General features: G+C 36.8%; 1 protein-coding gene across 4 annotated transcripts in view; it reads left to right on the forward strand.

Annotated features, from left to right (window-relative positions):
- SPoCk (secretory pathway calcium atpase) overlaps nucleotides 1–27,434 on the forward strand; it is a 461,326-nt gene that overhangs the window by 259,609 nt on the left and 174,283 nt on the right. For all 4 annotated transcript variants that reach the window (XM_090376865.1, XM_090376868.1, XM_090376866.1 and 1 more), the window contains exons 9-10: nucleotides 7,254–7,396; nucleotides 15,732–15,856. In XM_090376865.1, the coding sequence (XP_090232991.1) occupies nucleotides 7,254–7,396; nucleotides 15,732–15,856 (268 nt within the window). The remainder of the gene's footprint in view (nucleotides 1–7,253; nucleotides 7,397–15,731; nucleotides 15,857–27,434) is intronic.

The following is a 27,434-nucleotide window of genomic DNA, read 5'->3' on the forward strand; positions in this document are numbered from 1 at the left end:
AGAAGGAAAGGGATGAATCAGATTGGTCCACTGGATATTGATGGTTCAACAGTTGAGGATCCTGCTCAGGTGGCTAACAATCTAAACGAGTATTTTGCATCTACATTCACGCATGAGGAGTTATTTAGGAAGGAGAATGATGTAGGTAAAGTAAACATTGGCAGTGAGCTGGATGATTTTGTAATAACTGAGAGGAAAGTGGAGGAGAGATTGTTGAGGATAAACATAAAAAAGGCACCTGGGGTGGATGGGATCTATCCAGTTATATTAAAGGAGGCAGCAAAGGAAGTAAGCAAACCCCTAGCCATAATTATGAGAGCTTCTTTGGACTCAGGGGAGGTACCCATAGACTGGAGATGTGCAAATGTAACCCCAATTCACAAAGGAGGATCAAAGGCTGACACAAGTAATTATAGACCTGTTAGTTTAACTTCTGTTTTCGGAAAATTAATGGAGGCACTGGTTAAAGAAGCATTGCAGGATCATCTATTCAAGACTTCAGTTATAGCTCAGACACAGCATGGTTTTGTTAAGGGGAAGTCTTGCCTGACCAGTTTGATTGGATACTATGATGTAGTCACAAAAGAACTGGATGCAGGGAATAACTTTGATATTATATATTTGGATCTTAGAAAGGCTTTTGATACTGTTGCACATGGAAGACTGCTGCACAAATTGGAGCAGTGTGGCATTGGAGGCAAATTGCTGCTATGCATAAGGGGATGGTTGAGTGGCAGAAGACAGAGAGTGGTAATCAATGGACACTGCTCAACGTGGACTAATGTTATTAGTGGAGTTCCTCAGGGCTCAGTGTTGGGTCCGTTGTTGTTTTTGGTGTTTATGAATGATATTGATGATGGGATATCAAGTTTAATGTCCAAGTTTGCAGATGATACAAAGGTTGGCAGGTTTGTTAAGGACACTACTGATGCTCTGCTGCTGCAACAGGATCTGGAAAGGTTGAACAGATGGGCTGAGAGGTGGCAAATGAAGTTTAACATTGACAAATGTAAAGTACTACATATGGGAAACAGTAACCCCAGAGCAACGTATCAACTCTGCGGTACTACACTGACAGTGGTGGAGAATGAAAAGGACCTGGGGGTAATTATGCAGGCAGATATGAAGTTCTCTGTGCAGTGCAGACGAGCTGCAAGAGTAGCTCATGGTGTCTTGGCAATGATATACAGGAATTTTTCTAGCAGGGATAAGGAGGTGATTATTCCCTTGTATAAGGCAATGGTTAGGCCACATCTTGAGTACTGTATATAGGTCTGGAGGCCTCATTTCAAGAAGGATGTAGAGCTGCTGGAACAGGTACAGAGAAGGGCAACAAGATTAGTGAATGGAACAAAGGGTTGCTCTTACGAAGAAAGGCTTAAGTTTTGCAAATTACAGAGTCTGGAGACTAGGCACCGGCGAGGTGATCTGATAGAGGTGTATAAGGCTTTGAATGGTTTGAGCATGCTCAATGCCAATTGGATTCTTCATCTTGCTCAGAATAATCACCTCAGAGGGCATAAATTCAAATTGAGGAAGGACGGATGTCGGATAGATGTGCGGAAATTTGCCTTTGGCCAGCGGGTGGTTGGTTGGTGGAACCGACTTCCATCACTTGTTGTTGAAGTTGATAGCCTAAACAAATTTAAAGCTCAACTGGACAGGTATTTCGAACGAACGGAGGGGTGAAATGGGAGTGGTGTGTGTTTTTTCTTTTTTGGCTGATGCTGAATAAGCTTGCTTTCTTGCATCATATGCCTCTACTAATGCTAATGCTATTTATTACTCTAAAGTAAATTTTTCGTTTTAATTTCTGGAGAGTATCATACGGAAGTGTTCTACATATTATATTGAGGTAAACTTCTCTTATTATTTTACAAATGTAAAAACTGATATGTATTTCGTATGCCATGTAGGCTTTTTTAAAGGCTACTAAGGGAATCAAAACCAAAGTGTACACGTTTAAGAAAATTGGTCTAAACCGCCGATCGGGCTAGCTGTGTGGGTAAAGTGCCTGCCTGGCAATCCAAAGGTTGCGGGTTCGAATCCCGCCTCGGGCTTGGATTAGAGTAAATGCAAAAACTTTGGGAGGTGCATTATGGCCACAGAAGCCGATGCGCCAACAACTAACAAAAAAAAAAAAAAAAAAATTGTTCTAAACCACACAATGAATCAAAGTCTATACACTTCAGGTGATGAACTGAAGGTAGCTTAAAATGAACCTGAAACATTAATAAGACACATTAATCACATGGTGTTGTAGGCTGAGTAGAGTTCAGAGAGGTGGTATGTGATAAGAATTCTTCGATCGTCATCTGTTTCGTATGCTTTTTCCCCTCTTCATGAAAAAAAGCCGATAAGCAATTGTGAACTTTTCTTTCTATTTTCAAGAAACATTTGGTGTTTTTCCTGAATTTTACAAAATGCTTCTTTCCTTTACTTTGAACTTCTTGGGTTGCTTTGATTCCTCAATGGATTCTGCTCTCCCTTGCTCCTCAACTCATTGCGCATTCAACCGGGCTAGGTCTTCTGTTGTTAAATCTTCACCTCATTCACCCACAAGCTTGTCTACATCTTTGTCCTCCAGGACCAGCTGCAATGCCTGGGCCAAGTTTACAATTTCTTTGTTAACAGAAGACATCAGCCCATCTTTGTTGAAGCCTTCATTGTTAAGCTCGAAATGTTTTAGAAGTTTTTCCAAATTCTGCTTATACAAGTTGTCACATTATTCCAGGCTCTTGAAATGTTGCACATTCCATCAAGGATGTTAACTGTCTTCCAAAATTGCTGCAGATCCATCTTCCCTTGCTCTGTTGCATTTACAGCCTCAGAAAATGTTGTCCATATGTAATAAGCTTTGAATGTCCAGATAACACCCTGATCCATTGGTTGAATCAAAGCTGTTGTATTTGGAGGGTGGTATACCACCTTGATGTTGTTGTTGTGCAGCTCATCTAGATATTTAGGATGACCAGGAGCATTGTTAAGGAGCATTAGTGTCTTAAAAGGCACTGACATTTGTAAGCAATATTTTTCAACTTTAGGGACAAACACATTTAGAAACCATTCTTTGAACACGGTTATTGTCACCCAGGCCTTTGAGTTAGCCCTAAAGTGTAAAGAAAGCGATTTTTTTGTCAGTGCCCTTAAAAGCCTGCAGGTTTTCTGAGTGATAAACCACTAAAGGTTTAAGTTTATAACCTGCTATGTTATCCCCCACTAAGTGGGTTACTGTGTCTTTGGCAGCTTTTAAATCCCGACATCAACTTTTCTTCAATATAAATACAAGTCCTACTAGGCATTTTTTTCCCCAAGAAAGGCTAGTCTCATCCACATTAAATATTTGTTGCGGCAAATAACCATCACTTCTTATCTCATCCAATTTGGCCTTGAATTTTTTGGCAGCTTCACCATCTGTGCTTGCTGCTTCACCACTTATGGCAACGTTATTAGCATTAGCAGAGGCATTTGATGCAAGAAAGCAAGCTTATGCAGCATCAGCCAAAAAAAAATAAAGTAAAAAAAATAAATAAAAAATAACCACTTCCACTTCACCCCTCTGTTCGTTAGAAATACCTGTCCAGCTGAGCCTTAAACTTATTTAGGCTATACGGGGTCATTCTTGCAAATTTAGGTTTAGCATTTCGTGTCATTTATAAGTAGATTGAGAAAACACTTTTCTCCCTCTTGGCTCCGGATTATTCAGGCAAAAGAAATATAAGATAAAAAATAGACGTATAATTATAACCCAGTTTGGTGTAATAGTAGGGTATATAACAGTGAGTAACAGGCAGTACAAATACAGCGGATAGGTGCAATGAGCTGGGTGAGGCACGTTAGCAAATGAATAGCGTGCCTCACTCAGCTCATTGCACTTGTCCGTTGAATTTGAATTCAGTTGAAAAAGAGACTCGTTAGTCTTGAAAGCTACTGCCTGTTACTTGTTATATATTTTGTTGTTACATTGAACTGGGTTATAATTATACGTATCTATTTTTCTCTCAACCATGGACCCCAGTGCACCAGGCCCATTCGTTACTAAACGAAATATAGTTTTTTTAATAGATTTTAATTTTGAACTGCTTAAACAGCCAAGACTAACGAATTATATACATTATATTCGTCCATTATATTGTATTATACATTCGTCCATTATTATTGTATACAAGATAATGGACACACCGTTTTTCGCTTGAATCCTTCCCGAATTGGTGGCATAAACTAATGTAACTTTCTTTAAAACAGAGGAAAGTGTGTGTGTGGGGGGGGGGGGGGGTAAACTTAAGTTAGGGTGTTTATACCCCCACTTTCCGCTGTTTTAAACAGCGGCAAGTGAGGTATAAAAAAAAAGTGGGGTGAGTATGGGCTTGGCACACCCAGGGTCTTGAGCTGGATATCATCATTCTTCTCTTTCTTGGTGATTCCCTTCTACTTCTCTCTCTCTCTCTCTCTCTCTCTCTCTCTCTCTCTTAGGGTAGCTCGGGAATTTTTTTTTTGGTTGGTGCAGCATAAGCCTCAGGCTTCCTTGCACCATATAGCTAATAATAATAATAATAATAATAATAATAACTTCCACGACAAGGGATGGAAGTCTGTTCCACCTACCAACCACCCACTGGCTAAAGGCAAATTTCCGCACATCTATCCTATATCTGTCTTTCCTCAATTTGAACTTATGCCCTCTCAGGTGATTATTCTGAGCAAGAGGAAGAATTCCATCAGCATTGAGCATGCTCAAACCATTGAAGGCTTTGTACACCTCTATCAGATCACCTCGCTGGTGCCTAGTCTCCAGACACTGTAATTCGCAAAACTTAAGCCTTTCTTCGTAAGAGCACCCCGTTGTTCCATTCACTAATCTTGTTGCTCTTCTCTGTACTCGTTCCAGCAGCTTTACATCCTTCTTGAAATGAGGCCTCCAGGCCTGTATACAGTACTCTAGGTGTGGCCTGACCATTGCCTTATACAAGGGAATAATCACCTCCTTATCCCTGCTAGAAAAATTCGTATATATCATTGACAATACACCATGAGCTACTCTTGCAGCTCGTCTGCACTGCTCAGAGAACTTTATATCTGCCTGCACAACCACCCCCAGGTCCCTTTCATTCTCTACCATTGTCAGTGTAGTACCACAGAGTTGATACGTTGCTCTGGGGTTGCTGTTTCCCATATGTAGTACTTTACATTTGTGAATGTTAAACTTCATTTGCCACCTCTCAGCCCATCTGCTCAACCTTTCCAGATCCTGTTGCAGCAGCATAGTGTCAGTAGTGTCCTTGACAACCCTGCCAATCTTCGTATCGTCTGCAAACTTGGACATTAAGCTTGATATACCATCATCAATATCATTTATAAATACAGAGAACAATAAAGGACCCAATACTGAACCCTGAGGGACTCCACTAATAACATTAGTCCACGATGAGCAGTGTCCATTGATTACCACTCTCTGTCTTCTCCCCCTCAACCACCCCTTTATCCATAGCAGCAATTTGCCTCCAATGCCACACTGCTCCAATTTGTGCAGCAGTCTTCCATGTGCAACAGTATCAAAAGCCTTTCTAAGATCCAAGTATATAATATCAAAGTTATTCCCTGCATCCAGTTCTTTTGTGACTGCATCATAGTATCCAATCAAATTGGTCAGGCAAGACTTCCCCTTAACAAAACCATGCTGTGTCCGAGCTATAACTGAAGTCTTGTCTAGATGATCCTGCAGTGCTTCTTTAACCAGTGCCTCTATTAATTTTCCAGGAACAGAAGTTAAACTCACAGGTCTATAATTACTTGTGTCAGCCTTTGATCCTCCCTTGTGAATTGGGGTCACATTTGCACATCTCCAGTCCATGGGTACCTCCCCTGAGTCCAAGGAAGCTCTCATATTATGATATCTGCTTTTCTTACAGAACCTATCAAACCAACCGTGACTCACAACAAAGGTGGTTTCAGTATCATAGCTCTTCTTAAGATCCTCAAAAATGGCACAAGGCTTTGCTTGGGGATGTGTTTTTGGATCTGGTCTTCCATCCACACAATAATTAACTTTTCCACCTTGATTATTAGTCTCGTTCTAGCTTTAGTTATTATAGTTGCTTCATTGGTGCCAGTCTCTTCACACTTCATGTATTCTGTCTTTGTCCTTTATATGGTTGTTCACTATTGACACTGACAAATCTAAATTCCATCCGAACCTTGTTAATGTTTGACCATTTTCATACATCCTTATTATTTTAATTTTCTGATCCAAATCGATCGATTTTCTTTTCTTGGTAGATTTACTAGTACCACTGTCACTTATTCTCTTAGGCAGGCAGCACCATGATAACTGTCAAAATGAAATTTTCTGTAAAGAACTTCACAGGGTTAAGTTACGAGAAATTCTATCACACCTTACGACACGCGAATGAAGTGCACACTACACGATGATAGTTTGACATGAAGTTGTTGAAAATGGTAGGGCAACATGAATTTTAACTTCAGTACAATAATCCAACATGTGTAATAGATATTACATACAAAATGCAAGCAAAGGCTCCCACTTCGCTCTCAAACAAAACTGAACTGACTGTACAATCCAGAAAAAAAGGAAGGAAAGGGTGTAGAGACGAAGGGCTAGAGTGTTGTTTTCCGAAGAAATAGCCGTTACACAGTCCACGTGGCTTGAACATTGTGGGGGTTTCTCTGAATTGTTTCAACGTAATTCACCTTTCTCAAACACAGGTTGTCGAATATTTCTTCAGAATTTGTAAAGCAGAAAATGAAATGTTAACTCTAGGTGCACCTCAGGTTATTATCCAACATAGTTTGAATAGGAATGAAAATAAAAACTTATACTTATTTTCCTTCATTTGTCTTCACTCTTAAAAATTATACATCAAGGATCTTTATGTTACCAAAAAAATTAAGTCCAAAGTTACGTAACTCAGGCTTACGTAAGTTGGGGACTAACTGTGTGTGTATGTATACACACACACACACATATATATATATATATATTTTTTTTTTTTTTTTTTACTTAATGCATGTTTTATTGTATTGTTTGAAATATAAGAGTAATTATATTTAAAGGACCACTTGTTATCGACTGTACTTGTACTCATGGATTTTCACTGTTGTTAGGATATACTGTATATAGGATAGGCAGCACACAGTGGATATTCATTTCTCTTTTGTAGTATTTGATTACTTGCTGAAAGGTGTTATATCTATATATCTAATATTTTAATAACTTTCAAAAATATTCATTTCAGCCACCTAAAACACCTCTTCAAAAAAGTATGGATAGTCTTGGAAAACAGTTATCCTTATATTCATTGTGTATCATTGGATTAATAATGGCAGTTGGTTGGATACAAGGAAGGCCCATACTGGAGATGTTCAATATTGGTGTAAGGTGTGTTAGTTGAAAACAATCATATTTTAACAAATTATATTAATTATGTTTTGTCTTTGGCATTATAGTAAAATCCCATTACAATGAATATGGACTTCCCTTATTATTAGTGATTTTTAAGTCTCATTTAAATTAAATAGTTCTCACGAAAATTTTAATACAAATTATTTTCAATCTCTCATTAATAAAATGTATTTGATTTATAAAGAAAGAAAGAAAAGCTTTATTGAAAGTTATTAATGGTTGGTACTTAAATGAATAGTGTAGGTTAATGAATAAATAACCTAGTTTGGTTTTGTTCAGTCATGTCTGAAACTCATCAACCTAGAACAGTGTGTTAGATGCACTCCATATTGTAAATGTGGCCATGGAAAGAATAAAATTTTAAAAAAAGTATTAAAAAAAATGCAAAGTGCATTCACTTGAAAAAAAAAAAAAAGTGAAGTTTTAAAAGATGTGACAAATAAATATGATATTGCATCTTAAGTTTTCCATGTTCGTTAATGATGCTTAAGTTAGTGTTGCTAGGTAATCTTAGAAAAACTAGACAGCTATCAATTTCATTTATATACAACTTCCAGTTTCTTGATCAAGTACTTCATGGATGGTGGATGGTTTTCATAAAAGTACTTGACATATACTAGCAAAGTTTGCTGGTGGGGGGGAGATTTCTCATTGGAAGGGAATAAATTACAGTAAAAAAAAAAAATACTAATTTGAATATAATGAAACTAAATTGAAGCCTTACTCAAAATAATAATCTACAACTTATATTTTAAATTTGATTGTGCAATGTTTTACGAATGTTATTTAGTTATTTCACACAGATTCAATGCAGAAACTTATTTTATCTGTTCATAGAAATTGAAAATTTTATTGAAACAATATGAAACTTCCTTATTCTAGCTATGTGAAAATAATATAGGTATACCTAAAATGAGCAATGGTTGTTGCAAATTTATTAAAATTGGGGAAAATAAGTATAATCAGAAGTGAATGTAACAAAAATTTAACTAATAAACTTATGAACTAGTAATAAAACAATTAGAAAATATCAACATTTACTTGCACAGTATTTTCTGAGTTTGTTTACTGGAGACAATAAGCTGAAATATCAGACACCTGGCAACCCTGCTTAAATCCAGTGCTACCGATCCCCACCCATTCTCAGCTGTTCAACTGTGGTCTGCAATGGTGCAGTGTTCTAGCATATCATATTTAAAAAAAAAAAAAAAAAAAAACCACATCTCAAATCTAAGAAGCAATAAGATCTGCTTGTAAAAAAAAAAATTGCAGTAATCATGCAATATTAACGGAGAACATATTAACGACGAACCACCGATGAAAATAGAAGAAGCGCTCATACAAATCAATCGTTTAAAAATGTTTTTCGCCGCTGAAGAAGATACTGAAGGACTTTCGATGGTTTCTTCATTCCAAACAAATGTTGAAAACAAAATTATCAGCCGGAAGAAGGTGCAGAAGAAAATAAGTGATTACTGTATGTATTTTTCTTAAGATAAAGTCATAATATGCATAGCACAATTGTATGTATATTATTTACAAAAATATTGTGCAAAATCTGTATATAATTTAATTTAATTTTACATTAAATGTTTAACGATTTTTCTTTATCTCTTGTGTATGTAATTGTATATTGTTTACAAAAATATTGTTCAAAATCTGTATATATTTTAATTTAATTTTACGTTAAACGTTTAACGATTTTTCTTTCTTTTTTTTTTTTTTTTTTTTTTCTCCCTCAGACTTCTTGTTAGCGGACACTTCTCTCTAACGGACACATTTTCGTTCCCCATGGCTGTCCGTTAAAGGGAAGTTTCACTGTATATATATATATATATATATATATATATATATATATTCTGGTAGAAAACCTAAAAGAAGTCTTTGGTATGAGAGTAAATAGGCCTGTAGTACTGGGATGCATTGCTTAAATAAATACATATGTCTGGTAAAAAATTTTTAATACGCATTTAATTACAAATGGTTTGTAGCTTTCGAGGTTAAACGAGCCTCTTCGTCAGTAAATGCTAACAGAATGGAGATGTTAGAGACAAAATTTTAAAGGATACAGTTGTATGCACAATGAGGCATGTGTCGGCACGAGGTTGACCATTCAATCTCGTGCCATTCTTTTAGTATTTGCTGACAAAGAGGCCTGTTTAACCTTGAAAGCTACAAACCATTTGTAATTAAATGTGTATTAAAAATTTTTTTACTTGACATACGTATTTATTTAAGCAATGGATCCCAGTACTACAGGCCTATTTACTCTCATACATTCTTTTTATGGCCAAAATGTATACAGTGCTTGCATTCAGTTACAGAAGTCCTTCAATTCGATAGCCTGCAACAGACAACATTTGCGCATAGGTGCAAAGCCAATCACATTATTCTTAAAGGCTTCTGATATAAAGCACCATTTAACACCACTCGCAAGGACAGTGCTTGTTTCAACGTCAGCCTGCAAACATTGAAGTTGTGGATTACCAATCTCCACTGTGAAATCAAGGGAGCCAACTACAATAAATCTAAACTCCTACAGGAACTAAGGGGTAGCATCTCACCTACAATATTTTCTAACCTTATTCATACTATCTGTCACCAAGCTAACTGTATCTCTGATGCTTACCGTTCGCAAAAGCAACGGAAATTTGTGAATTTAAGCAGAGAAGCCACTCTTCGAAGACCCGTTCAACTAATACCACTTCCTTTGTTTTGAATTTGAGCAGCAAACAATTAACCACTGAACAGCTCAATGTTTTGACTGCCGAAATGAAGTTCGCTGTCGTGCCGTCGAAACCACTGATCACACAACTTGCTATGGGAGTGGAAGCAAGCATTATCAACCTCCCTGAAGAAGCTGCTAATGAAATCCACTTCAAAACGGCCTCCATTTTCCAATGCACGTGACCCACCTGCTCCCAACCTTAATCACTGACAGCACAGCGCTCTTTCCTCCATAAGAAAAGACAACACCATTGTCGTGCTTTCCGCTGACAATGGATGTCGAACTGTCATATTGGACTGGTCGGCCTATCTAGAGAAAGCCCTCATCCTCTTACAAAACCCCAACATCTATGAAACCATGACAGATCCACCTATCAAAGTCTTGGATCTGGAGTTAGATGTAAACAAACTTGTCTATGCATGGTTTAAAGCAAAGAAAATTTCTCTTCGACTGCTTTCTGCCAACTACTTCAGTTTTATGGCCTGCCTAAGATTCATAAGACAAGCGTTCCTCTCTGACCCATTGTGTCCTCCTGCAATGCACCTACATATGAACAATCTAAATACATTGCACGACTCCTCACACCTCTTGTAGGAAATACGCTGTCACTAACAGCAGTGCGTTTATTCACTTATTAAAGAGCTCTCAATCTCTGACAGAGAGATTATGGCATCATTTAATGTAGTGTCCCTGTTTACATCGATTCTTGTCCAACAGGCCATAAGCTGCACCAAGAGACTTCTGGAGAATGATCCAAACCTACCGAGCAGAACACCACTGTCCACTGACGACATCTGTACTGCCCTCAACCTGTGTTTATCAGGCAGCGCCATTACCTTTGAAGATTCCTTATACAAGCAAGTGCATGGCCCTGCCATGGGCGCTCCTGTTAGTTCCGCCGTGGCCAACATCGCCATGGAAGAATTGGAAGAACAGATATTCCTGAACCCACCTGTACCTATTACAACATGGTGCAGATACGTCAATGACATCTTCACCGTCACCCCATGTGGTTCTGAAACAACATTACTGGAGTACCTCAATTCCATGTCTGTGTTCATCTAGTTCACTTTAGAGTTAGAAGTGGTCGGATCCCTTCCATTCTTGGATGTCCTAGTAAAATGTGTGGGCCCACATCTGGAAACCTCAGTATACTGCAAGCCAATGTGCTGCAGTCAGTTCACCAACTACAGATCTGGCCACACCCCTAGCCATCTCAACAGCACCGCCCGCACCTGTTCTCCTGGGCTTGTAGCCACTCCAGCACAGATGAAGCTAGGTGCAGTGAGATTTCCAGAGTGAGGACAGACTTGGTCAATTGTGTCGGTCCAACCCACATATTGGACAAGTGCTTATTGCAAGCGCAGGAGCTCGCAATGCACCCGAGACTACCATCAACTCACGACAATGTACCTACTGCCAACATTCCCTACTATCCGGGCATATTGGGCCAAATTTCAAAAATCCTTCTAGAATACAACATAAAATGCATGCAGCTACCTGGTAGAAACTTGTGTTCTCTAGTTGCCAACACGAAGACTCCAGTTGCCCCTCCCTTGCGCAGCAGTGTAGTATACTGCATAACCTGCGAAGATTGTAACAGCTGCTACATAGGGGAGATCTCGAGATGCCTTCAAGACCGCCTTGCAGAGCACGACAGATCGATTCGCTTTGCTTGAGACTGACCAATCTGCAATCACAGAACACTTCTGGTCAACCCACCATGATCTTAATCCCAAGCGTGACTATGAAGTGATTGACCAGTCCCGACACTTTCACCAACGACTACTTAATGTATCATGTAATTCAAGAACTATGAACCACAGCAAGGGAATGAGACTATACCCTGTCTTGGAGGCAACTGTTTTGAGACTTGATAAGCGCTGGAAGCATAACCACATACGTCCATGCAACAACAATGAACACCAATCTAGCGGTTGAATGGTCAACCTCTGCCCATGCACGCCTCATTGTGCACAAGTTTGTCTCTAACGTCTCCATTTTGTTAGTATTTGTTGATGAAGAGGTCCATTTAGCCTCAAAAGCTACAAACCATTTGTAATTAAATGTGTATTAAAAGTCTTTTACTGGACATATTTATTTAAGTCTTTGGTAGTTTTATATCAGGCTTATGATGCTGTTTCAGGTATATTGTTGGCACCTCCGTAGCCAGGTATGAAGGAGCAGCAGTGTGTAGCACACGCTTCTTTATTAGACCGGGGTTCGAGCCTGTCACCACCAAATACAGAGGATGCAGAAAGGTCAGGAAATGACCACTGCATATCCGGGAGCAATATGGCCTTAGTTGCTAATGCTCCTAAAAACAAATAACAAACAGATATATTGTTGGTAGGGGGTATATATATAACTGTAATCTTATGTTTCAATAAGAAGAAATGAAAGTATGCCAGTAGAGCAAAGAAGAATTTAACATGCAAAATTAAGAATAGGGTACTGTTGGGGAGATTATAAAATAATTTAGAAAAAGAGTCCAAATTAAAGGAAAATTTAGCGGTGCCCCTTCATGCTAAGCACCAGTTTCCGAAATGTGTGAAATATCACTATATGTAAATGTAATCCACCAACAATACATAAAAATAGAGAAAAAAATAAAAATAGAAAAAAAAGTAGAACATACCAAAATATCCATTTGAATAGAAAAGACTGACCATAATGTCCCATCTCATCAGTGGACCACAAGGCCATAATGGTCAGGGAACCACTACGTTTCGAACACTACACAAATCCATGCTGCGAAAGAATGATACTAGGATCACACTGCCAGTGCAATAGATTTGTACAGCAGTGGTCCATATGTAGTGTAAAAATAATAGGACAGAGAAGTAATACTCACATGGAAAAACCAAACTACTGAAAAGACAAAGCAACTGCTAAATATATATATCTGGAAATAAATTAAGCTGTAGAGGGCACCACGGATGCAGCAATGAATTGCTACTATAGTTAGCAGTTCATCACACTACTATCATGTAAATATAATTCTAATTAAATCCAAATGAATCTAAAATTAGACCGCAAAAATAAGTGCAAAATTAATTGAAAATAAGGATAGTAGAGCAGACATCAATGGCAGCAAATATGCAAAAACCACAACATGTTGTGTGTATTTAACTGTAATTTTATGTTTCAATAAAAAGAAATGAAAGTATGCCAGTAGCGTGGCAGACCAGTAGAGCGAAGAAGAATTTAACATGCAAAATTAAGAATAGAGTACTGTCGGGAACATTATAAAATAATTTAGAAAAATAGTCCAAATTAAAGGAAAATTTAGCGGTCCCCCCCCCCCCCATGCTAAGCACCAGTTTCCAAAATGCGTGAAATATCACTATACGTAAATGTAACCAGCCAACAATACATAAAAATAGAGAAAAAAAGGAAAAATAAAAAGTAGAACATACCAGAATATCAAATTGAATAGAAAAGCCAGCCTAATTTATTTCCAGGTATATATATTTAGCAGTTGCTTTGTCTGTTCAGTAGTTTGGTTTTTCCATGTGAATATTACTTCACTGTCCAATTATTTTACTCTTTTACTAAATTATTTTATAATGTTCCCCAACAATACTCTATTCTTAATTTTGCATGTTAAATTCTTCTTCACTCTACTTTTATGCCACGCTACTGGTATACTTTAATTTCTTTTTATTTAAACATAAAATTGCAGTTAAATACACACAACATGTTGTGGTTTTTGCATATTTGCTGCTACTGATGTTTGCTCTACTATCCTCATTTTTATTTTCACTTATTTCTGCAGTCTAATTTTCAATTCATTTGGATTTTGTATATATATATGAAGTTATGTAAAAGAATATAAGAAATAGAAAAAGAGAAAGAGTGGCAGAACAGATTAATGCCATCAAATTTATGATTGTACATTACATCTGTCTGTATATAACAATTTTTTTTTGTTAATTATAATACCAACTAGATAAATCGGAAAATTTAGCATAAAAGTATTAGGGGTGAAAACTATACTCATCATTTCAAATGGCCAAGTTTAGGTAACCTAAGTTGGACTTCTTTGTTGTACCCTATAAATAAATACATATAATAAAATTAAAAATGAAATGAAATAGTAAAATTACAATGATAATATAGCTATTTATAGATATATGGATACTGCCAGTTTTCTGTTAAATTTAAGGTATATTAAAGTAATTAAGCCAATTTGATTATATATTCACAGTAAATTCTCAGTATATTTGAACATAGAAGAACTGGCAAACAGAAACAGATAGCCTCAGCTAATTATTGATGGGATATATTGAGTGGAGCTAGCCCTAGTTAACGTTCCATTCAATGTATCCATATATCTATAATTAGCTATATTAACATTTTAATTTTTACTATTTAATTTTATTTTATTATATGTGTTTATTTATAGGGTACGACAAAGAAGTCCAACTTAGGTTACCTAGACCTGGCCACATATATATTGAACATTTAAGTTACAAAAGATGTAGTCTACACAACTAATATGAGGAAAGTTTAGAGAAGCAAAACAATATTATTAACAAGAATTCTAAAGTAAAAGGAGAAAGGAAATGGAAAGCTGATGAAATTTGCCTCTTATAAGTACTAAAAGAAGATAGGGAATCCGAAGAAGCTAAAGTGATTTGTTCAGAAATAAAATAACTGAAATTGCATAATTTACTGTAATTTTGTAAATGGAAAAATCTGGAAGGTTAATGAATTAATGTACAATTTGAGAGGAAATGAACACTTATCAGTGTAGTAGCTTGGAGATGCATGTAAACACATGGACAAAAAGCAGATATTTAGTCCATATGATATACTTTTTCAATGGTAGAAGTTGTAATATGGATGCTGGAGGGCTGCATTATAAGACCGATGCTGGAATACCAAGTAAAAAGACAGTGGGAGATTGTTGCAATAGAATGCAATATTTGTTATTCCATTCAAAATATACTAACCAGTTTTTTACATTTTTATTGCTTTAGTAAAGAGCTCTATACTCTAAACAACATAAGTAAATAAACTCCGACAGAAAATATTTAAACTGTATTTTTAAAACTAATAATAGAATAACAAATTATTAGCATATTTCAAATTAAATTTTAGAAAAGGTAAAGGTGGAGTTGTATGGCTATGTGATGAAATGGAGTGAATTACTTTTTTTTTAGGAAACGAATTAAGGACTATAAAACTCATGCCATATAGCTGATGAGCTGTATTGTATGGGATGATTTAGTGTTCTTGAATGCTGAATTTCAAAATGTGTTTCTACTGAACCTTATAATGCAATTGTAAATTACTTTTGAATGTCTGCTCTGGAGTAAAATCACAGTCATTATGACTAAGTGGATAGCATGCAGATAAATTCTATGTGAATGTTCCACCCTTCATGGCACTTCAGATATGACTCTTGCAACCATGAGTGTTGTGTATAGTTAATGGTAAAGTGTGTAGTTGTAAATGTCATTGGTTTTCCATCACCATCCCAGTTAATAAATGGCAAATTTATATAATATGTGACATGATGTTTAAAAGCCATATAATTTGAAAAAAGTCTTATACATAATTTATATTATATTTTAGTTTGGCTGTGGCAGCCATCCCTGAAGGACTTCCAATTGTTGTAACAGTAACATTAGCACTTGGAGTAATGAGAATGGCTAAAAGAAATGCAATTATCAAGAAACTTCCTACAGTAGAAACCCTTGGTAAAATTGTTTATCTTATGCTATTCTAAATTAGTCTAATTAAATATTTAAAATTTGAAAATTATGTACATCATTTTGAAATAATTGCAAATTACCTTATTTTTGTATACAGTGAAATTAAAAAAAATATATATATCTTATGCAATTAAAATGAAATTAAAGAATTTTTACCTTATGCTAGTTTTATTGAATGTTTACATTTCGGAATTTATATCCATTGTTTTAAAATAGTAATGGCAAATTATAATGTATATTATTTACATTCATGATGAAAATAAAGAATTACATCAGTAATTTTTAAATTTTGGTTAACTTTATGATGATGTTGTTGTTGTTGTTGTTGTTTGGTTTTTAGGAGCATTAGCAACTAAGGCCATATTGCTCCAGGGATATGTGGTGGTCATTCCCTGACCTTTCCACATCCTCCGTATTTGGTGGTGACAGGCTGGAACCCCGGTCTAATCAAGAAGCGTGTGCTACGCACTACTGCTGCTCCTGCCCACCCAGCTACGGAGGCACCTTAACTTTATGAAAATATAGTTAGTGATGTGAGTGGAGATTCTCAAAAGAATATTCATGGAGAATGAAAATATTTTGAAACTAGTTTCTGCAAGATTCTCCTGCGAATTTGAAAATTTTCTAAAGTAACGATTAAACTCTTGCTAATTTAGAAGATGTTTTGGATCCAATTTAAATTTCTGGGAAGTTGTTGAACATTCTGGAAGGTTTCAGATTGCAGTGGGAAATTGTCCTACAGAATATGAGAGAATCTTGGTATTAAAATATTTTTAATGATGCAAGGAAGCAAACTTATTCTTCATCTGCCAGGAAAAAAAAAAAAAAAATTCCCATCATCAAAAAGTGCTTATCCAATTCCTCCTTGAATTTTTCTAAACTCTATACCTCAGCCACTGTTTCAGGCAATGTATTTCAAACTTCTGTAGCACACTGCCTGAAGATAAATTTCATAAGATCTAGTCTACTGTTACTTCTTAAAATTTTATAGTTGTGCTCTCATTCTTGTCTCATTCACCAGTGAAAATATTCCTCCTCATTCGTTTTAGTAATCCTCCTCAAGGCTTTATACATTTCAGTCAAATTATTCCCCCCCCCCCCATAAAATGGGGAGTGATTTGATTTAAGTGCATATTTGATCTAAGCTCTGCAAACCATATCTTCTAAGCCAGGGTTTCCCAAAGGGTGATCCGCAGCCCAGTACCGGTCCATGAACAACTTATTTGAAATATACCGACATAAAATTATAAGAAAATTTCCTGAAGAAATGAAAATGTAATAAAATACCAGATACCAGGTTATACTAAAAATACTCATTAAATAAATATTTATTTGCCCAAAATCAGACTCAAAAATATGTCAATCTTATATAAACTTTTGATAAACAAAGAAATGAATTACCTATCTTTTATTTATATTATCTGATGTTAATGAATGCCTAATTACATTTATTACTGGTGTATTACAATCTCCTAATGGTAGTGTCATTTTTTCCTGAACCTATCAGTATAATTATTGAAAATGCATTAATTTATAGCTATAGTTGAGCCGCAAAAAAAAAAAAAAAAAATCCGCGAACACCAGTCCATTCTTGAAAAGGTTTGGGAAACCCTGTTTTAAGCTATTCATCATAGGAATATTACCTATTGGTCTTCACCAATCTAATCACCTTCTTTGCATCTTCTCTAGAAGTTCTCTGTGTTTCTTTAGATGTAACATCCAGACTTCCATATAATATTCCAAGCATGGAGAGAGATAATGTTTTCTCTTCTTGCAAAATTACAATAAATCATAGAACACTATATGTCCCACTTGCTATTCCGGTTGAAGCCCAAGAGAATAGCTGCTCCTGGAGCTTTACACCCTCTCAGCCTCAGTAGCTCTTCATGATAGATTTTCTCTGATAACATTGTCTTATTATACAATAAATCACCATGAATTGTCAAACTTTACCTGCAAAAAGATCTAAACCTCCCAAACACTTCCTAGTTCATTTCACAAATATACGTATTCTCAGTTCTAATCTCAACGATGTCCATTTCCACTTGCAATCTGCCAAACCCCATGTACTTTTTCTAACAGAATCTCAGTTATCGATTGATTCAACTGCTCACCTTAGTTGCCCAAATTATTCGCTGTATGAATCCTTTCACCTCAAAGGTGGTACTTGTGCATATGTCCGTTCTGATATTCCCTGTCAGAGACTTGGCAATTTTGAATCTCCTCTCTTTGATCTTCTCTGGCTTAAAATCTCTCTACCTCATTGTGTCAAATTCATCTGTTGTCTCTACCGTTCTCCCAACTCCACTAATCACTTGGAGCTCTTTGACTTTCTCCAGTACAACTTTCCTAACAGTGAAGTAATTTTCCTATTTTATGTTCACAACTCCAGCTGGCTTCCCTTTTCTAGTTACACCGACCCAGCTGATCGAGGTGCTGAGGCTTTTGCACCTCGAACAATCTGTGCGAGGTAATTACTAATTACCTCGCACAGATTGTTCATTTACCTACCAGAATACTGGACAATCCTAACCATACGGCCAACACACCTGATCTTTTTCTCACAAACAGCCCTTCTAAGTACACAGTCGAAGTGAGTGGTCCTTTAGGCACCTCAGATTGCAACTTGGTGATTATCTCTTCTCCAATGGGCCTTTATCTCATAGCTATTCCCAACAAAAGATTTCTTTTCCTTGATCGTATTAATGTTTCAAAACTTCTGATGTCAACATTTGCTCAGATCATGTCAGTGAAATTATTCTTGTAGGAATGGAATCCTTTATTCCACACTCCACTCTAAAATCTCATCTTTTATCTAAACCTTGGTTTTCCGATAAATGTGTTAAGGCTGTTGAAGAGAAGAATGTTGCATATCGTAATTGGCTTGTTTCCAATTCTTCAGTTTCATTTTCTGCCTACACCAAAGCTCGCAACAATTGTAAAGCAGTTATTAATCAGTCCAAACTAGATTTTGAACAGGCTAAGAGTAGAAAACTTGCTTCTTGCCCTAATGGTAGCCAAGCATTCTGGTCTCTTGCCAAAGCCATTGGCTGCAACTTTTGCCCATCACTGCTCCCACCTCTGTCAAAACCAGATGGTTCTGTTGTCACTTCAGCCAAGGATAAAGCTGACCTGCTAGCATCCCATTTTTCTTCCAGCTCATGTATTAATGATCTTGGTAAAACACCTCCCACCATTCTCAACACACTCCATTCATTTCATCCTGTGGTCTTCCATCAAAAGGATGTCAGAAGGATTTTGACAAATCTTGATGCTAAGAAAGCTCCAGGTCCTGATGGGATTTCTCCACTTGTTCTCAAAACCTGTCTGTGCTCCTGAACTTGCTCTTGCTCTTGTTCTTCGCTGCCTTTTTTTCACTTTCTTATTCCAAAGGTGTTTTTCCTTCTGCTTGGAAATTTGCTCATATGCCAGTTCCTAAAAAGGGTGATAAATCCCTCCCATCCAATTATCGTCCCATTGCAATTACTTCCACTCTTTCCAGTTATCAGTATTATCGCAAATGCAATAAGATTGAGTTTATTAGCCGTTTATAATAAATTGCACTAACAGAAAAGGCCAGTAAACCAGAATGTGCAAATTATTTTATGGTAGTGACCTCCAGAAACGTGTTTCAGAAAAATATCACAAAGGCGTTCAGAATTGATTCTGATAATGGAACATATGATAACGATGAAAGTGTAGTGCAATTTCCATTATAAAAATGACCTTTTAGAGAGATAAATAGCTTAGTTATATAATGAAAATTTCAACCTCCGAGGTCTTGGAACGAATTACCAAAAAAAACAAAAAAAAAAAAAAAAAACAATGTGTTATTGGATTCACATTATATTTTCACAATACCTCCATTTATTCCTACAGGATGCAAAATACCCTGAAAGAGGCCTCTGAGGTCGGGAAAACTCATGTCTAAAAAATATATAAATTCATACACCGACATTGAATAAAATTTAAAATTTAATATGATTATCTTTACACAAAAATATTTACAATAAACTATTGCAGAATGCTAAAAACTGTAATAAAAGATCGTTTACAATAAAATTTGCTAAAATATAAAACATTAAAAGCGCTAAAAACCTGAAGCTTTCGGGAGCATCAGCTCCCTTCTTCAACAGTGATATGACTTCCTGCAACATCTCCTTAAGTAGCAGGCTCACGGTACCTCCACACGGTATTTCTCCACGTGGTTCAATCGGCACATGGTCAGAACTGGAAGCGGAAATGTCTCGGGAACGTGGCAAAGAAAATCGTTCATCCGACCTTAATATAATTGTTTCAAAGATAGGATTAATACGTATACCTCTATCTCTATTCATGGTATTCCTACTGGATGAACTAATCCGTAAACCCTCGAGCCATTTACGCTCCCAGTATCCATGTGCACGATCCAAAATAATAGCGTCCTCCGGGGAGATTTGATGCTGCTTCTCCCAAAAATGTTCGGCCACAGCAGACTTGTTGTATTCAGCGGTTTTTATGGCATTTAAATGTTCCCCCAGACGATCCCTGAGCCGTCGTTTTGTTTCCCCCACATAACACTCCCCACAATCCGGGCATTCTATTCTATAAACCACTCCACTACTAAGATCTTTTGGTATGCGGTCTTTGACCTGAGACACAGCTGTGCACAGCCTCCGCCCAGGAAGCTGTACACAGCGTGTCCCATAACCCCGTAAAATTCTTGCCAGATGTTCAGTAAGGCCCGGATAGTAGGGGATGTATGCGGTGGCTACCGGAACGAACGACTCCCTACGTTCGGACACTCCTCTACTATATCTATCCAGGATCCTCTGGGAGTATCCGCACTTTCTAAGTTCTGCCGTGACACGATTAATTTCTTTTTCTTTGTCCTCAGAAGTGGTACAGTGTGATCTTACTCTGTCAAATAAAGCTTTTGCTACACTATTCTTGTATTGTCCAGCTTGTGCTGAATTGAAATGGGTGTATTGATCTCTACACATGGGTTTTTTAAAAACTGAGTCTTAAGTCTAAAACCCACCCTGAAGATCAATACATCCAAAAATGACAGGGTACCACCCATTTCCACCTCTGAGGTGAATTGTATAAATTGGGAGAAGCTATTAAGCCAGCAAACGGCATCATCCTCCCTCCCCTTCTGGACCAGGGCAAAGGTATCATCAACATATCTTCTCCAATTCCTAATAGGAAACGAACACCCACTAAAAGCTCGACTTTCCAACTCCTCCATGGCCAAATTGGCCACGGTGGCACTAATGGTTGAACCCATGGCAGTACCGCGAACCTGCTTATACATAGTTCCTTGAAACAACATGGTAGTACTAGCTAGACATAATTCTACCCCGGTGCAAATGTATTCCACACTGAGAAGTGATCTATTACCAAGGGAGGCATCCCTGGTCAATGCCATTTTTACACAATATACTGCATGACTAATAGGAATACATGTAAATAAAGATATAACGTCAAAAGAGATCATGCTCTCATCATCATTTATAGTCAAATTCCCCACAAAATTCACAAACTCTCTACTGTCTTTAACAACATATTCAGACTGCCCGACTATGGGTGCAATTAATTTAGCCAAGTACCCTGATAGCGCATAGGAAGGACTCCCTATAAGTGAAACTATAGGTCTCAAGGGCACTTCTGCCTTATGAATTTTTGGCAGTCCGTAGAATCGCAGGAGTTGACTACCGTAGTGTGTAATGACCAGTAAGTCTCCTTGGAAATCTTCTCCGTGTTCAACCAGGATTGTACCAGTTTATTGACTCGCCGTTCCAGCCCCACCAACGGGTTCCTCTGGATCACCTTATAAGTGTTATTATCTTGCAGAAGATCCAATGCCTTCTTATTATAATCTTCTGTATTCAGGACCACCATTGATCTCCCTTTGTCTGCTGGTAAAACAACTATTCGTTTGTCTCTTCTCAATTCCTCTAGAGTGGAGGTACCGTGAGCCTGCTACTTAAGGAGATGTTGCAGGAAGTCATATCACTGTTGAAGAAGGGAGCTGACGCTCCTGAAAGCTTCAGGTTTTTAGCGCTTTTAATGTTTTATATTTTAGCAAATTTTATTGTAAACGATCTTTTATTACAGTTTTTAGCATTCCGCAATAGTTTATTGTAAATATTTTTGTGTAAAGATAATCATATTAAATTTTAAATTTTATTCAATGGTCGGTGTATGAATTTATATATTTTTTAGACAGGATGCAAAATACGTTTCCACAATTATTTTAAGTTTGCACCAGCTGGCAAAAACTTATGTAAGGTCGAATTTCCGTAAGTCAAGTATTACGTAAGCCAGGGAGTGCCAGTATTTAGGAAGGTAAAAAAATTTTCAGATTTTTAATCATTAATTAATAATAGTTAATGTTGGAATGTTATTTTCAAGAGTCACCTGTCAGTTTAGCCACCACTACTCGTGGGTTAACAACAAAGGCATTATGCTCTTCATTTGCTATGTCGAGATTGAAAAGAAACAACACTGTATGCTTCAATTACCAGTAAATACCAGGCAGGGTTCAGTTCTGTTTTGTTTAAAGAACTTATTAGATTCAAAACACATTCTTAAAACTTCTTGCTGTGAAAGAAGATTTAGTAGTAGTGGCATATGATGCAAGAAAGCAAGTGTATGAACTTATGCAGCATCAGCCAAAAAAAAAAAAAAAAAATCACACCATTCTGTACAAATGCCTGTCCAGTTCCTCCTTAAATTTATTTAACCTATCAACTTCCACAACAACAGATGGAAGTTTGTTCCAGCAATTAACCACCTGCTGGCTAAAGGCAAATTTCCGCACATCTATTCTACATCTGTCTTTTCTTAATTTGAATTTATGCCCCCTTAGGTTCGTAATCTGAACAAGTGGAAGGATCCCATCAGAATTCAGCGTGCTCAACCCATTCAAGGCCTTATACACCTCAATCAGATCACTGCACAGGTGCCTAGTCTCCAGCCGCTGCAGTTTGCAGAACTTAAGCCTCTCTTGGTAAGAGGATCCCTTCATTCCCCTCACTAATCTTGTTGCCCTTCTCTGTACACGCTCAAGAAAATCTACATCCTTTCTAAAATGAGGCCTCCAGACCTGTACGCAGTACTCAAGGTGTGGCCTGACCATTGCCATATACAGAGGGACAATCACCTCCTTTTCTTTGCTAGCAAAATTCCTATATATCATTGACAAAACCCCACGACCTGCCCTGGCAGCCTGTCTGCATTGCTCAGAAAACTTCATGTCTGACTGCACAATTACTCCCAGGTCTTTTTCATTTTCTACCACCTTAAGTGTAGTACCACACAGTTTGTATGTTTCTCTGGGGTTACTTCTACCCATATGCAGTACTTTGCATTTGTCAAGGTTAAACTTCAGTTGCCACTTCTTAGCCCATCTGCCCAAATTTTCTAGATCCTGTTGCAGTAGCACACTGCCATTACTGTCATTAACAACCCTGCCAACTATGAAAACCCTTAGCCATAATTGTGAGAGCATCCTTGGACTCAGGGGAGGTCTCCACAGATTGGAGATGTGCAAATGTATCCCCAATTCACAAAGGGGGGGGGGATCGAAGGGGTATTATAAGTTTCCTTGAGCAAGGACAGTACTGTTTTGATTCTGGATGGTGATAAATTCTGGGTGCATGTACAGATATTGTCTGACTTAATTACTCTCATTATAAAGTGGATTAAAATCTTGGAATCTGATTAGTTAAAAATTAGTGTGGTTGCTTAATGTTTCTAAAAAATATGTGCACACTTTGAACAAGCAGTTTCTAAAAGCCAGTTTCTGATGCAAGAAGAAAACAGTTGTTAACCAAAATTGAAGAAAGGAGAAATATGACTTTAAAGAATTCATTTTTGCTGTGCACACATATTAGATCCAAAATACAAAATAAATGAGAATGCTCTTTCAAGATTATTTGTGAGGAACTGAGTTCATATACAATTTAGTGACAGTTATGGTGAAGAATCTTATGGAAAATTAATTGATGATTTATCAAGCAATTACTTAGAGATACCACTACGTACTATAAGGCAGTCTAAAAAATAGTGAGCTTCTTTAAAAGGTCCAAAGATGGCAATGCTGTTTTGAGATTGGAGGGGTAGAGATGTCCATATGAGGGGAGACTTAGAATATGTAAGTTGCGTGCAAAGTGTGGTAACTTGGTACTTTAAAGAGCATTTGTTTGTTTGAAGTTCATAAGGCTCTGGGTGAGTACAATAAAATGAAAGTTAAGTTTTTACTATGTTAAATTTCTCTCTGGTGAGGTGGTATAAATTAAAATTAATATTTCATTAAATCTTTATTTGATAATTATATAAATATAATAAAAGATAATTATATATTTAATAAGATAATTATATAAATTTAATAAAAAATTAATAATAAACAAAGGTTAATTTCTATTATTTGACCATAGATTCTAAAACTACTAGAATCTAGAATATAATGTCACAGTCCTCTTCACTGATGCATCGTGATTTACTTTCTTCACAATTGTGTACTCTGATATGAAGTTTTCTGAGCAATGTAGATACTGCCAGGACAGCTCATGTGTTCTTATTAATGATATACAGGAATTTTGCCAGCATGAATAAGGAAGTAATTATCCCATTGTGAAAGGCAATGGTTAGGCTACATCTTCAGTACTGCATACAGGTCTGGAAGCTCTTTGTAGGAAGGAGTTGAATCTGTTGGAATTTGTGCAGAGAAGAGTGCAGTCAAATTAGTGAGGGGAACAAAAGGTTGCTCTTACCAAGAAAGGCTTCATTTCTGCAGATTGCAGCATTTGGGGGCTATGTACCTTCAAGTAGACCTTGACAGAATCTTTCTTACTCAGACTACATATATGAAAGGGCATAAATTTAAATTGAGGTAGGATTTGGAACATGTGCAGAAATGTGTTCCAACAATCAACTACCCACTGCTTTCAACCACCGAGTATTTGATTGTTGGAACAAACTTCTATCTGTGTTTGAGAAGTAGGTAGTTTGAAATTCAAGGAAAAACCGGACAAACTGTTAGAGGGAATAGGCAGGTGATATGTTGGAAGTGTTTTGGGTGGTGCTGTATAAGCTTGCTTTCTTGTATCATTTGCCACTACTAATACTGCAATGCACTTTTGTCTGGAGGAAATAGAACTTGATTCCATCCTGCTTACATCCTGCTTACATCATCTGAAGAAACCACATTTGTGTATGGGAGTTTATTTGAGCGGAATCACTGATGTTACTATACAGATGTGTTCTCGCAAGAAAGTTACGGTCCTGAATGTTGAGGTGAGATTCGTGATCTTTTTGTTTGTCCTTTTGCAGAAGAAAGTTTTCCAGTTTTTCTTTTAATGAATAATAATGTATATCTTCACACAGTTCTCATAGTAAACCACTGTTTAACAGTTTAAAGGGAGGGGTGTAGTCCATATTGGAGTAGCAATCCAAATCCCAAACTTCAGTCAAATAGAGCATACCTGATGTGCTCTAGGCAGCAGGATTGCCATTCACAATCATCTCTTAAAAACTTCACTGAGCTTGCATCTGCCTAGCATAATTCCTTTGGACAACATTGTAATTTGTCCAAAAGTCATTATGCTTACTATTATCAAAACTCTTTGTTGTGTTCATGTATAGTAGAAAACACATGTCTGTAAATTAATTTCTGTTGAGTAATTAAGACTAAACCTTGCATTAACAGTCTCTCTCTCTTTCTCGCAAGGTCTTCTTCAGTGGTAATTAATTAGCTAATTAAATTGAAATTCAAGATTTAATTCATAGGTTCTTACTGAAGGCAAGGAAAGGCTATTTGGAATTAAGGGCCAAGTTGTAATTCTCATGCCATTCACATTCTCTCACAATTGCTGGAACTCTGCTTCTAGATATTGATATAGATATGTGGAAGATTTTGGGTCCTTGTCTTTTCATTTGTTGTCTGGCCACTATGCAGGCCAGTCTTTTCAGGTTTTGATATCATGTCAGAGGTTTGGCCTCTGACTTGATATCACAGAACTGGGTGTAGGGGAGGGGAGAACAAATGATTTTGTGAATTGTTGCTTCTCTTGGGGTTTAGTTATCCAGTGGGGGAAATAATTGGCCTGTTTCTGTTGGCATTTTAAAATATTTGTTTGAATATGATTTAATTCAATAAATTACTTTCATTTAGCTAATATATACAACCATTTTTCAATGGTTGTATATATTAGCTAATATGGTGAAAGTGTGTTATGATAAGAGATGGGAAAATCTGAGAAATTTTCTACACCAGCATGTTAGAGAGCCAGCAAGAGAAAGCACTACTCTTGATCTAATTATTAGCAGCAACTTGTCATGCATTAAGAATTTGCAAATAAAATAACCACTAGTGTAACTTCTGTCTAGGGCAAAGGGAAGGTCTTTTGCTTTTGAAATAATAATGGCGATAGTGGTTTCAGGCAGTTTTTGAATTCAGTGGGACCAAATAATGATATTACCAGCAAAAAATTCTAAATGGGAAGCATTCAGGGATATAATCATAGAAGCTGCTAGGCTTTTTATACCAACTAAGATATACTGTTTAATGCTATGACCTAAATGAATATCCCATGAACTGTGATCAGACTTGTAGCAGAGAAGAAAAATAAATGGATGAATATAAATTATCAGGTGATACAGATACCTACAATCAAGTCACAAAGGAGGTTATGCAATCTATAGCAGATTGTTAGAAGTCTCTGTCAAAGGAAAGCGTAAAGAATTCTTTACTTATGTAACACAAGAAGGAATGAAAATAACTATATTGTCCCGATAGACATGAATGGCATAATTATTGATAATCACATTCAGATTTATTAATGGTAAATGATGCAAGGAAGCAATAGTATATGTAATTAGCCAAAAAAAAAAAAATATCCACTTCATTTGTCTGTCTCTTCTAATCCTATTCACCTCATCTGTCCATCTCATCTAATAATTTGTCTAATTCTTAACTTTTTTAAAACTATTGACCTCCACAAAATCAGATGGGGGGGGTTTGTTTCAACAATTGGTCACTGTATGGCTGAAAACAAAGTTTTACACATTATCTTTCAAGTGTCCTTTTTCAGTTTAAATTTATGTCCCCTTATGTGTTTTGTCCAAGCAAGCATTAGGATGCTATCCACATTTTATTTCATCCACGTTGGGCCTTAAACAAGGAGTCCTCGCAGGTGCCTATTTTCCACTTGCTGCAATTTGCAAAAATTAAGACTTTTATTGTAAGAGTATTCTTTTGTGTCCTTGACTAATCTTGTTGCTCTTCTCTGCATCCATTCCAACAGAACCACATCCTTCCTAAAATGAGACTTCCAGACCTGTGAAGATGTGGCCTAATCATTACCTTATACAGCAAGACAAGCACCACCTTGTCCTTGCCAGCAAAATTCCTCTATATCAGTGATAGAATACCATGAGTTGTCCTAGCAGCTTGTCTATACTGTTCAGAAAACTTCACATGTCAGACTGTACAGTTAGGTCTTTTTCTTTCTCCGCTATGTTGAGTGCATTTGATATGTTATTCTGGGATTACTGCTTCCCGCATGCAGTATCTTGC

This window comes from Mastigoproctus giganteus, chromosome 7 (assembly GCF_048544385.1).
Source record: "Mastigoproctus giganteus isolate SK-2022 chromosome 7, ASM4854438v1, whole genome shotgun sequence".
NCBI lineage: Eukaryota > Metazoa > Arthropoda > Arachnida > Uropygi > Thelyphonidae > Mastigoproctus > Mastigoproctus giganteus.